The sequence below is a fragment of the Lithobates pipiens genome, unplaced genomic scaffold (genome assembly GCF_037356315.1).
Source record: "Lithobates pipiens isolate NorthernLeopardFrog02 unplaced genomic scaffold, aLitPip1_a1.2 Scaffold_13, whole genome shotgun sequence".
NCBI lineage: Eukaryota > Metazoa > Chordata > Amphibia > Anura > Ranidae > Lithobates > Lithobates pipiens.
This window is the reverse complement of record NW_027507718.1, coordinates 127,717,105-127,730,445: the sequence shown is the minus strand read 5'-3', so window position 1 is coordinate 127,730,445 and position 13,341 is coordinate 127,717,105. Positions and strand designations below refer to the sequence as shown.

General features: G+C 45.2%; 1 protein-coding gene across 1 annotated transcript in view; it reads left to right on the top strand.

The window, feature by feature from the left end:
• SLC5A5 (solute carrier family 5 member 5) overlaps positions 1 to 11,388 on the top strand; it is a 137,704-nt gene extending 126,316 nt beyond the window's left edge. Inside the window, exons 15-16 of the mRNA XM_077475548.1 lie at positions 10,704 to 10,798; positions 11,074 to 11,388. Of these exons, the coding sequence (XP_077331674.1) occupies positions 10,704 to 10,798; positions 11,074 to 11,259 (281 nt within the window). The 3' untranslated portion in view covers positions 11,260 to 11,388. The remainder of the gene's footprint in view (positions 1 to 10,703; positions 10,799 to 11,073) is intronic.
• The last annotated feature ends 1,953 nt before the right edge of the window (positions 11,389 to 13,341 follow it).

Genomic DNA, 13,341 nt, shown 5'->3' with positions numbered 1-13,341 from the left:
TATATATATATATATATATATATATATATATATATATATATATATATATATATATATATATATATATATATATATATATATATAGTCCCTTTGCAAAAGTATTCGGCCCCCTTGAACTTTTCAACCTTTTGCCACATTTCAGGCTTCAAACATAAAGATATAAAATTTTAATTTTTTGTGAAGAATCACCAACAAGTGGGACACAATTGTGAAGTGGAACGAAATCTATTGGATAGTTTAAACTTTTTTAGCAAATAAAAAACTGTAATCATGCTCTGTTTCAGTATGTCACAGTGCATGTTGGCATTCATGGTTCCCTCAATGAACTGTACCTCCTCAGTGCCAGCAGCACTTATGCAGCCCTAGACCATGACACTCTCACCACCATGCTTAACTGTAGGCAAGACACACTTGTCTTTGTACTCCTCACCTAGTTGCCACCACACACGCTTAACACCATCTGAATAGGGATGGTCTCGGTGTTCGAGTCGAACGTACGTTCGTCTTAACGTCGGGTGTTCGCCGAATAGCAAACAATTTGGGGTGTTTGTGGCAAATTCGAAAGCTGCGGAACACCCTTTAAAAGTTTATGGGAGAAATCAAAAGTGCTAATTTTAAAGGCTTATATGCATGGTATTGTCATAAAACGTGTTTGGGGACCTGGGTCCTGCCCCAGGGGACATGTATCAATGCAAAAAAACATTTTAAAAACTGTAATTTTTTCGGGAGCAGTGATTTTAATAATGCTTAAAGTGAAACAATAAATGTGACATATTCCTTTAAATTTGGTACCTGGGGGGTGTCTATAGTATGCCTGTAAAGTGGCGCATGTTTACCGTGTTTAGAACAGTCTGACAGCAAAATTAAATTTCTAAAGGAAAAAAAGTAATTTAAAACTACTCGCAGCTATAATGAATTGTCGGTCCGGCAATACACATAAAAGTTAATTGATAAAAACAGCATGGGATTCCCCCACAGAGGAACCCCAAGCCAAAATTTTAAAAAAAAATGCGTGCCCCCCCCCCCCAATTCCATACCAGGCCCTTCAGGTCTGGTATGGATATTAAGGGGAACCCTGCACCAAAAAAAAAAGCATGGGGGTCCCCTTCAAAATCCATACCAGACCTGAAGGGTCTGGTATGAATTTTAAGGGGAACCCGGTGCTAAAATTTACCCCCAAAAATCCATACCAAACCCTTATCCGAGCACGCAACCTGGCAGGCCACAGGAAAAGAGGGGGTGATGAGAGAGTGCCCCCCTCCTGAACCATACCAGGCCACATGCCCTCAACATTGGGAGGGTGCTTTGGGCAGCGGCCCCCACGAAGCACCTTGTCCCCATGTTGATGGGGAGAAGGGCCTCATCCCCACAACCCTTACACAGTGGTTGTGGGGGTCTGCGGGCGGGGGGCTTATCGGAATCTGGAAGCCCCCTTTAACAAGGGGACCACCTATGTGTAATGGTAACGGGTACAAACCATTTCACAAAAAATTTGTGAAAATGGTAAATAAAAGACACTAAACGCCTTGGGACAAGTCCTTTATTAAAAAAATAGAAAAATAAAACTGTCCCACGTAGTGTTCTTCTTCTTGCGCTCCGACGGACTGAAAAAAAAAAGTCGCAAGCTGCCTACGATCTTCCTCCATGGAAGGCAGTTATAAAATAACTGACCCTCAGTTATAAAAGAACTGTCACCTGAGAGGCCCCATTGGGTGCCTACCATGGAGGCAGATTGTAGGTGGCTTGCAGATTTTTTTTCTTTTGGTCCGTCGGAGCGTGAGAAGAAGAGCACTCCGTGGGACAGTTTTTTTGATTTTTTTTAATAAAGGACTTGACCCAAGGCGTGTAGTGTCTTTTTTTTTTAACCATTTTCACACATTGTTTGTAAAATGGTAGGGTACATTTGTACCTGTTACCATTTCACACAGGGGGGGCTGGGATCTGGGGGTCCCCTTGTTAAAGGGGGCTTCCAGATTTCGATAAGCCACCCGCCCACAGACCCCCACAACCACCGGACAAGGGTTTAATATACTTTCTAGTGTGATTGGCGAAAAGTCTCCTGAGCAGTGCCCGATGCTTTTTTGCTATGCAGATGCGATTGGTGAGGCCCAGAGGGTGTTTGGGGGTGTGTCCTGGTTGCGTTACGACAAACAATTCAGGCAGGTGAAGACGCTCAGGCCATCGATTAGGTTGGACCACAAGGATATCAGTTTGTTTGGATGAAGATGATGACTCAGGCGCGGGCCTCTAACACCCCCTTTCAAGGGGGGCTGGTGGTGGTGCAGGAATCTTGTCACCATCGGCCGGAAAGCATAAAGGTTTCTGTTGGCAGTTCAATGAGGGGAACTGCAGATTCAGGGGATCCTGTTATTTCCGCCACGAATACTTCGGCTGCAGGAGTTCTAATCCAGTCATGAAATGCTTCAAGCAAAACAAAGGTAAGTCTGGTGAGGCTGGCAAGAGGGAGGACTCCGGTGAAGGTAGAAAGGTTGGCTCCTTCCTAAGTAGGTATCCTGACCGGGCAGTGGCAGGATACAAGGTTTTTTTACAGGGTTTTTCCATGGGTTTCGTGATCCCTTGCACCTTAGCCAGTATTCCTCCTGTACCCAATAATTTGTTATCCGCAAGACACCACCAGTCGGTGGTGTCTGCGAAACTGGCTAAGGAAGTGGCCTTGGGAAGGATGGTGGCCCTTTCAATGCACCCCCATTGGACGAGCAGGTTATCTCTCCGTTGGGGGTGGTTCCCAAGAAGGAACCCAATTCCTTCCGGTTGATCCACCATCTTTCCTAAAGGCCAATGAGGCCATTGACCGAGACTTTTGTTCTGTCTCCTATGCATCTTTTGACAAGGCGGTCGCATTGGGTTCTTAAGTTCGGCAACAAGCTTCCAGTTTGGGTCAGTTTTTAAGAAGAGCCTCCTGGCTGTGGGTTTCCCCACACAGGACTACTCCTCCCATTCTGAAGCAGCCCGCTGGAGGTTAGAGGACAAGCTGGTACGTCAACTCGGGCGCTGGGAGTCACAACGTTTCAGGTTATACGAGCAGCCCCACCTGTTATAAGTGATATTTGGGGTCCTGCCAGGAATACTCACAGCTTGAGGCAGGGCCGGGTGTGGTGTTCGTCCATTTTTCTTTTCCTTGGTGTTTTGTGTTTGGTTTTGTCTTTTGGTGTCAGTGTCGTTGGGTCTATGTTGTAGTGGTTTAACAGGGGTTCTTTTTTTTGTTTTTATGTTTTTGTGTTGTTTTACAGGTCCTGAATGTTTGGTGTAGATCCTGGGCCATTCTTATGTGTTTTGGGGGGCTAAGAGGGCTGAGGTTAGGCCCAAAGGGTGCAGTTGGGCTTCCAGAGGGACCAGGCCAGGATCACGTGGATTGGGGTCCCGGGTATGTTGTGGTCCAGGGTTCTCCCAGAAGTACAACCTATGCCAGGCTTGATAGACCCCCCGACGTGCTTCTGCTGCACGTGGAGGGAAATGATTTGGGGCTCTGGGCCTCCAGGGAGTTATGCAGGGACATAAAATATGATTTGCCACGATTGCGGACCCTGTTTCCAGACACCATTGTGGTATGGTCGGATAAAATGGTGGCTAGGACCTCCTGGCATTTAGCGGTTTCAGTGGAGCAAGTGAATAAAGCCAGGATTAAGGTGAATAAAGCGGTAGCAAACTTCTTTGTCCACAACAGAGGTTCGGCAATCCATCACCGGGAAGATCACTGCATAACCATGACACATAGTTACATAGTTAGTAAGGTTGAATAAAGACACCAGTCCATCCAGTTCAACCTGAGCGTGTGTCTACAATTGTCCCTATACCTGTGCATTGCACACTCACATCAGTCCCTACCCTCAAGGAGCCCACAATCCAAGGTCCCCATTCATATACTAGGGCCAATTTTGTACAGAAGCCAATTAACCTACCTGCATGTCTTTGGAGTGTGGGAGGAAACCGGAGTACCCGGAGGAAACCCACGCAGGCACAGGGAGAACATGCAAACTCCAGGCAGGTAGTGTCGTGTCGGATACGAACCAGCGACCCTTTTTACTGCTAGGTGAGAGTGCTACCCACTACACCACTGTGCCGCCCAAAGTTAGAGAGTTAGAGAAGGAACGTGGCTGTCCTTGAGAGGGGACGGGGTTCATTTGAGTGCGGTGGGGATTGATCTTTGGTTCTTGGGCCTGCAGGATGGTATTCAGTGAGCCTTGTGGGTGTGGCGGGCCGCCTGGGTGTGAGGTTTCACATCGGGCGTCTATGGCAGAGGTTGCAGGGTTTTTAAAAGCGGGGATGGTTAAGTGCTTTGGAGAACGATGGGTTGGGCCCATCTCTGGTATGGGTGTACCTGCCCTAATGAGGGCGGAAGTAATACTTGGCTGTATCGGCTGGTGAATTTACCAAATAATTGTCCCAGAGCTGGGCTTGTCCTAGAGTTACGTCTGGGAGCCGTGAAAAGGCAAGGTGGTGCCAGATACAAATAGTTGAATCAGTCAAGGATGCCTTCAAAAATCCTATGCAGTTTCATTTCAGTCAGATAGGTTATGATATGTTTTTGCTGTGTATTACTATTTCTTATTATGTATTGAAGTGTTTTGTTATGGTTGGTTTTATGTAATAAAAGGCTGCTATGGCCATTTTAAACCCAAAAAACAAGTTGTTTGGCTTAATTATTGGTATAAGGTAAGGTGGTATTTGGGTATTTGTAAAAATGGCCTACAGCCGATACTTGGGTAATACCCCAGGCAAGTATAGGCCAGGAGCTAAAGCGTAGCATAAGCGTAGGGCCTACATGATGGGGTTTGTCCTGAAAGGCTAAGGTGGGGTTTGTGTAAAATTAAAGCAGCTAATAGGAGGGATTATAATTACGGAGGGGTATGATTAACATTCCCCCATTGGAGGATTTTAAGGTGGGACAGAGTGTGGACTGGGTAGTCCTAAGGGGTTGCTAGGTGGGTGGCTATGAGGGCTGGCTTAGCCCTTCCTTCTCTGGGCTGGGCTTCTCAGCTGTCGGCTAATTGCCAGCTCTCATCTCTCTCCACAGTTACCAGCTGTTCTTGATCATGCTCCTCTGACCTGCCTAGTTAAAGCTGTCCAGCTCACTTCAACTCTGCCTTCACCTTGGTTACATCACAAGAAGCCATCTCCTGTGGTTCTATTTAAAGACTGGCTTGCTGACATCCCTTCTGGATCTTTATCCTTCTTGCTGTTGCTTTACTTGGATCCCTGACTTCTGGCCTGGCTGACTACCCGCTCTGGCCCGGCTGACTACTCTATCCGGTTACTGGACTCTAGGTTGTGCTTTGACTAAGCTTTTTCTATTTACCTTTTTATTTTTATTTAACAAGTGTGATTTAATTGTACTTCTGTCTCGTTCTGATTCATGGTTTCTGACAGTAGGCAAAGGCCATGAATTCAGAAGATACAGTCAATCCACTTGTTGGTAAAAAAATTTCCAGATTGAGCAAGATCACCCCATCGATCAGTTTGCCAAGGCGTTACAAACGCTCCTGAGTCGCACAGCTCACCTGGAGTCCCCCATGGTGGCTGCTCCGGTACAACCTAAGTCGCAGGCTGTCCCTGCTGCTGCGCCAGTCTCTGTGCAGGCACCCGTCTCGAGTATTACCTCTATAAGAGGTATGTCTGGTTCTGCTCCGCTTCCCCAGCGATTTGGGGGTGATCCAGTTCAATGCAGAGGGTTTCTCAATCAGGTTGAGATATACTTTGGGATGCTGCCCCCGGTGTTTCCCATGGACAGAAGCAAAGTAGGTTTCATGATATCTTTGCTTTCTGAGAGAGCCTTGGCCTGGGCTAACCCTCTATGGGAGATGCAAAAACCTGTTGTCTTAAGTTACCCTGAGTTTGTGGCCTCCTTTAAAAGGGTATTTGACGTTCCCGCATGCTCCGCTTATGCTGCCAAGTGCCTCATGTCCATCAAACAGAGTACGAGAACTGTTGCCGACTACGCCATTGAATTCCGTACTCTGGCAGCAGAGGTTGCTTGGAACAATGAGGCCCTCGTGGCTGCTTTTTCTCATGGTCTCTCGGATTCCATCAAGGATGAGATAGCAGTCCGAGATATACCCACTGAGCTGGAGAGCTTGATCTCGTTTGCCATCCTCATTGACTCCAGACTCAGAGAAAGATTTTCTCTTAAGGAGCGCTTGCAGAAGCCTCCTGTACACTTGCCTCCGAGCTTTGTAGTCCCACCCATGCCTCCCTCACCTCCCATGCCTCCTGGTACCTAGTCGGTCAGTGAAGATGAACCCATGCACCTGGGTTTCACGCATCTCTCTGCAGATGAGAGAGCCTTTAGGAGGAGGGAGAGATTGTGCCTTTATTGTGGCCAGGCAGGTCACTTTTTGAAGTCTTGTCCTACCCGTCCAGGAAATGCCCGAACCTTGAGGTCCTGTCATGGACAGACCTTAGGTGGCGTTGTTTCATCCCCAGTTATCCAGAAGGATAAGCCCCTGGTTTTGGTCACCATTTCTTGGGCTGAGTCGTCCATCGAGATACAGGCTCTAATCGACTCTGGGGCTGCAGGCCTGTTCATCGATGCTGCATTTGTTTCACAGCACTCGATTCCACTGCAGCTGCGTGACACTCCACTTGCCATTGAGGCTCTTGATGGGAGACCTTTACAGCTTGCCCATGTGACTCATGAGACGGTTCCATTGTCCATGGGGCTCTTCATCATGAGATAATCCAATTTCAAGTTATTTCCTCACCCAGGTTTCCGCTCGTTATTGGTTATCCTTGGTTACAGAGGCACAACCCCTCTTTTGATTGGCTCCGTGCTGAGGTTCTCTCCTGGTCACCACAATGCAGTGAGACATGCTTCCTGAATGTGCACCTCTTTACTCCCCTCCCTGCCAGAGAAGTACCACGATTTTAGCGATGTCTTTGATAAAGGTCAAGCCAGTCGTTTTTCGGTTTTCACGAAGCTTGACTTGAGAGGAGCATACAATCTTGTGCGCATTAAGGAGGGCGAGGAGTGGAAAACTGCGTTTAATACCAGAACATGCCATTATGAATACCTGGTAATGACTTTTGGCCTTTGTAACGCCCTGGCAGTTTTCCAAGAATTTATTAACGATGTCCTCCGAGATTTGTTGCAGTTATGTGTGGTGGTTTATCTCAATGATATCCTCATATTTTCCAAGTCCCTGGAGAGCCACCACACAGATGTCTGTCGTGTGCTTCAGAAACTAAGAGAACAATCTCTATTGTAAACTGGAGAAGTACGAGTTCCATCATGAACAAGTTACATTCCTGGGCTATGTCATTTCCAACGCTGGTTTTTCGATGGACCCAGAGAAACTTTCGGCAGTCCTACAGTTGCCTCGACCCGTGGGTTTACGTCTGACTTCTCTTCTCTGGGCAAGCCCCTGACTGATATGACCAGAAAGGATGGTAACCCACAGAGTTGGTCTTCGGAGTCCATTAAGGCCTTTGAGACTCTCAAGGCTGCCTTTGTTTCTACTCCTGTGTTGGTACATCCTGATCCTACGTTGCCTTTTATCCTAGAAGTTGATGCTTCTGAGACTGGAGTTGATGCTCTTCTGTCTCAATGTCCTAACTCTGAGAGCGCTATGCATCCGTGTGGCTACTTTTTCAAGAAATTGTCACCTGCTGAGTGCAATTATGAGATTGGTGACAGAGAGCTGTTGGCGATCATTTTATCCCTGAAAGAATGGAGACATCTCCTTGAAGGTACCACTGTGTCTGTTCTTATTCTTACTGACCATAAGAGTCTTACATTCTTGTCTGAGGCTAAGCGACTCTCTCCCAGAAGGGCGCGATAGGCTCTTTTCTTGTCAAGCTTTAATTACATTGTCTCATTCTTACCCGGTACCAAGAATGTAAGGGCTGATGCCTTGTCACGACAATTTTCCTCCACTTCCAAGTCAGAGTCAGTTCCGGTTCCTAGGATTCCTCCTGATCGTATCTTGGCTACGGTTCGCACCAGTCTTACTTCTCCTTTTGGTGACAAAATTATTGCTGCTCAGGTCCATGCTCCTCCTGATAAACCTTGTGACCACTGCTTTGTCCCAGAGAGTCTCCATACTGCTGTGCTCCAGACTTACCATTAGCCCAAGGCAGCTGGCCATCCTGGGAAGAATCAACTCATTTGGGCCATTTCCCAACAATTCTGGTGGCCTAGTCTATGGGTTGATGTTACTGCCTTCGTAGCTGCCTGTCCCATGTGTGCTCAGAGTAAGACTCCACGACACCTTCCAGTGAGCCTCCTACAACCCATACTCAATGGAGAGAGGCCCTGGACTCACCTGTCAATGGATTTCATTGTGGAGTTGCCCAACTCCCAAGACCACACTGTTATCCTTATGGTGGTTGACCGGTTCTCAAAGATGTGTCATTGTATTCCACTTAAGAAGTTGCCTACCTCTAAGGAACTGGCTTCAATTTTTGCTTGGGAGATCTTTCGCTTACATGGGCTACCCAAGGTGATTGTCTCGGACAGGGGCAGCCAGTTTGTCTCCCAGTTGTGGCGAGCATTTTGTGCACAGTTGGGAATCCAGCTTGCGTTCTCTTCTGCGTATCACCCACAGTCTAATGGGCCTGCAGAACAAGCCAATCAGTCCTTGGAGCAATTCCTACGTTGCTATATTTCTGACCACCATAACAACTGGTCTGACCTATTACCTTGGGCAGAGTTTGCTCACAACAGTGCCTTGAATTCTGCCTCCCGATTGTCTCCATTTATGGCGAATTATGGTTTCCAGCCTTCCATGTTGCCTGACTCATTTGTTCCACAGAGTATTCCTGCGTTAGAGGAGCATCTCTGTTGTCTTTGTTCCACTTGGGTCCAAGTCCAGGAGGCTTTGCGTCATGCTAATGATAGGTACATATTCCATGCTGACCGCAGACGCCTGCCTGCACCTTCCTACCAGGTTAAGGACAGGGCCTGGCTGTCATCTCACAACCTCCGGCTTCGTGTTCCTTCACTGAAGTTTGCACCTCGGTTTATTGGGCCTTTCCGTATCCTTCGTAGGATTAACCCAGTGGCTTACGGGTTGGACCTTCCTCCTAGTATGTGCATCTCAAATGTGTTTCATGTCTCCTTATTGAAACGTTGGTCTGTAACCGATTTACCACCTCTGTGCCATGTTCTCACCCTATTCAGGTTGAGAACCATGAGGAGTATGAGGTACAATCCATTGTTGACTCCCGTAGGTTCCGTGGGCGCATACAGTACCTGGTACATTGGAAGGAGTACGGTCCGGAGGAACGCTCCTGGGTTTCATCCTCAGACGTACATGCCATTGTCCTCCTCCACAAGTTCCAAAGACAGTTTCCCCTCAAACCTGGTGGCCCTCCGAGGGAGAGGGGTCATTGAGGAGGGGGTACTGTCAGGGCTGGCTTAGCCCTTCCTTCTCTGGGCTGGATTCTCAGCTGTCGGCTAATTGGCAGCTCTCATCTCTCTCCACAGTTACCAGCTGTTCCTGATCATGTCGTCTGACCTGCCTACTTAAAGCTGTCCAGCTCACTTCACCTCTGCCTTCGCCTTGGTCACATCACAAGAAACCATCTCCTGTGGTTCTGTTCAAAGACTGGCTTGCTGACATCCCTTCTGGCTCCTTATCCTTCTTGCTGTTGCTCTACTTGGATCCCTGACTTCTGGCCTGGCTGACTACCCGATCTGGTTATTGAACTCTGGCCTGGTTTACTACTCTATCCGGTTACTGGACTCTGGCTATGCTTTGACTATGCTTATTCTATTTACATTTTTTTAATAAACAATGTGATTTAATTGAACTTCTGTCTTGGTCTGATTCATGGTTTCTGACAGTAGGCATTCTTCTAACAGCACTTGGACTTTGGGACAGCAACAGACAAGATCCTCCCACCCTCATTTTTGTATAATAGGCAATGGAATGTTTATTTAGTTTAGTTGTGTTAGTATCATCATAGACGAGATTGCATGATGTCGTAGCAGCTGGTAGAGGTCGTAGGGTTTTTGAAGGTGGTGATGGTTAAGTTCTTTGGAGAACGATGGGTATGGGTGTAGCTGCCCTAATGAGGGCGGAAGTAAGAGCTGGCTGCATCAGCTGGTGAATTTGCCAAACAATTGTCCCAGAGCTGGCGTAAGTTACGGCTGGGTGCCGTGAAAAGGTAGTTGAATCAGTCAAGGGTGCCTTCAAAAATCCTATGCAGTTTCATTTCAGTCAGATTATGATATGTTTTTGCTGTGTATTAGCATTTCTTATTATGTATTAAAGTGTTTTGTTATAGTAGTTTTTATGTAATAAAAGGCTGCTATGGCCATTTTAAACCCAAAAAACAAGTTGTCTGGCTTAAATATTGGTATAAGGTAAGGTGCTATTTGGAAAAATGGCATACAGCTGATACTTGGGTAATAGCCCAGGTAAGTACATCCAATCTATAATACTGTAAAACAGGAAGCAAGGCCTGAGTGTGTAATAGGCAAATATGGCTACCTCAAAATAGATATAGATTTTCTACATGCAGATTGGGTGAATCCTTCTCATACACAGGTCCTAACAAAAAAGAGACACCAGCTCATGGTTTGCTGTGGTGTGATTTTGTATAATTGCATAATTTTGTAAAGCAGAGAACAGGGCCTGAGTATGCACTAAGGAAACATGGCTACCTCCAAATAGCTATACAGTAGATATAGATATAGATATTATATATGCAGATTGGGTGAATCCTTTTCATTTCCACTTTAGGACCTACTAAAAGAGAAACACTAGCTCATGGTTTGCTATGGTGGGACTTGGTATTGGACAACTTAAAATCAAAGGAGAAACAAAAAGCTGAGAAGGTAAGTGACTAGGACAATGACTTATTTTTATTATTATTATTATTATTTTAAGATCTAATTAGCAAACAATGATGCATTAAGTATGGTTTTGTTTCTAAAATAGTTTACCGAAAATGGTGGTCAGTATTAAAATTGTGACAATTATGCCAACTATGCATGATGATTCAGTTGTACCCCAGCTGTAGTATTAATAGTCAAAGCATGTTATTTTGGAATATTAACTATTAAACTTAATTTTAAAAGACAACCAGCTAATAAACATTTTCTGACCCTAGGATTTTCTAGCAGAAGATGAGATCAATTTAAACTCTACATTAAAAAAAAAACACAAGTTCCCACATCCAGAATATAATGACTATAGGCTGAATCCAGAGAATGCAGACAAAGACCCAAATCATCTTTCCGAGACTTGTCCTACATTTTGGAACATGAACAGAGTGGACAGAGAATCTTGTTTATAAGTTATATACTGTATGTTTATAAGCTATACATGTTTATAAACTTCTGCAAATCAATGTAGTCTAGGTTGATCCTCAATGTATATAGTATAATTGCAATCCTTTCTAAAAAAAAAAATTTCGAAACATAAACATGATGTTGTGACTTTTTGTTGCTATGTGCATATTTTCTGATGTTTACAGGATATGAATAGTTTATGGGTTAAAAAGTATAAGACAATGACATCTCAGATGGCACTTGACCTTACTATGAGTAGTATTAGCCTAGGCCCTTTATTTCTGCACAGAAGTTTATTCTACTTAAACTGCTATATTTAGTGATGACTGCCACTGAAGTAAGTTAAGGATCTAACTCTTCTGCTGTGGCCATGCTTACTTTTTCTTGTTCAAATATTTTATAGACAAAAAAAAAGAAAATGTACAGACAATAGTCTGATAGATACATAAACATGACAAATTACAACTTAGAAAGCCGTAGCATGAAATTGATCATACAAAATCAAGAAGTAAATTGAGCGTTTGGTGTAGGAGGGCCTATGCTCCAAACAGGTATAGAAGGGTTGGCAACGCCTGGGCATATTGAACAAAGTAACAAAAGGGGTAAACAATTTGGAGACAAAGAGGAATATAAATGCAAGGATACCCCAAAATAAGCTCAAAAGAAAAATACGGCAGTTTGGCACATCGACATAGGTGCATACCAAAAAGCCTAAGAGTACTGGGAAAATGTAGTTTGGGGTGGCTAGTGAAGACGTGCCAAAAGCCAGGCCTAGCAGGAGGCTTGTGCAGGGAATGGGGAGGCTGCAGGTATAATTAGAGGAGGAGAGTGGGAAGGACGTGAAGCAAGAGAGCGATGGCAATAGAAAGAGCTGGAAAATGTGAAGGGGCACAAAACAGGGAGGGGTGGAGAAGGGAAAAGAAGGGTGAGGGAGGGGGAAGGGGGAAAAAAAGAGGGGGGGATGTGAGAGGGATACCCTTGGGGGGGTGAAAGAATGGTGACAGACCTAAGAGCAGGGTAGACATGTATGTTTTGGGGAGCAATGTGAGTAGTAGGGTTTCATTGTAGGTAGATGACCCATGGATTCCAGAGCTTCTGGAATTTGTGCACTTTGTCTTTTACAACAGCTTGTAGTTTACCATGTATCATTGCTTGGGTAATTCTATGTTTGGTCCTGATTACACACAAGGAAGCAGATTTCTAAGCCATAGCAATAGTTTGCTTGGCTGCAGTAGCGACAAAAAGCAAAAGCTTAAATTGACGATATGTCAAGGGCATATATATCAATGTGATCGACCTGAAAAAAATCAAGGCAAACACTAACATCGCTTGTACTGCTTGCTGATGAAACTAACAGTCTCCTGTCTCCACCATGCAGTTCGTTTAAATTAAATAAATAAAAACTTTAAGAGCTTGCAAGCATAAAAAGAGGAAAAAAAAACACATATAAAAGAAACACAGTCCCGTATTATTCAGTCCAACATCAAGCAGTCACGGAATCCAAAAGTTTTGAAAGGATCGCAAAGACATCTAATCAAAAGGATTTTACTATGGGGCAATATCACCAAATGTGAAAGGGTGTGCCCGGCTCAGAACAGCCGCGGGAACAGTGAGGTGGGTAATGTGGGAGAAATGTGTGGATTCCGGCAGAGACCAGATACCACCTGGTAAGCAATTTGTTTCTAAGGCAGCGATGTTGAGGGAGGAAGATTTAATCGCTTGCAAGATTATTGACCAAGCGGGACGATTAAGGGTAAGGTTAAGGTCTCTCTCCCATTTGGGGTAAGGAGATGGGCATATAGTTCAGAGATAAGCCTATATCTATGGGGGTCAGATTTGCACGCCCATTAAAAAAGCATGAATCCTGGGTGTCAAGAGTCAGAAGGGGTACATGGGTAAGAAAGTGTTTGATTTGCAGGTATCAGAAGAGTTTCAAGGATGGAAGGCCATAGGTCTCTCAGAGTGACAGGAAGGATTTTGAAAGTGTTAGACGTGAAGAATATATAGGCCCGGAACAGGCCTGCTGCCGACCATGCAGAGAATGAGGTTGGGGAAGACAAAGCTGGATAAAAAGACGGGATGTGAAG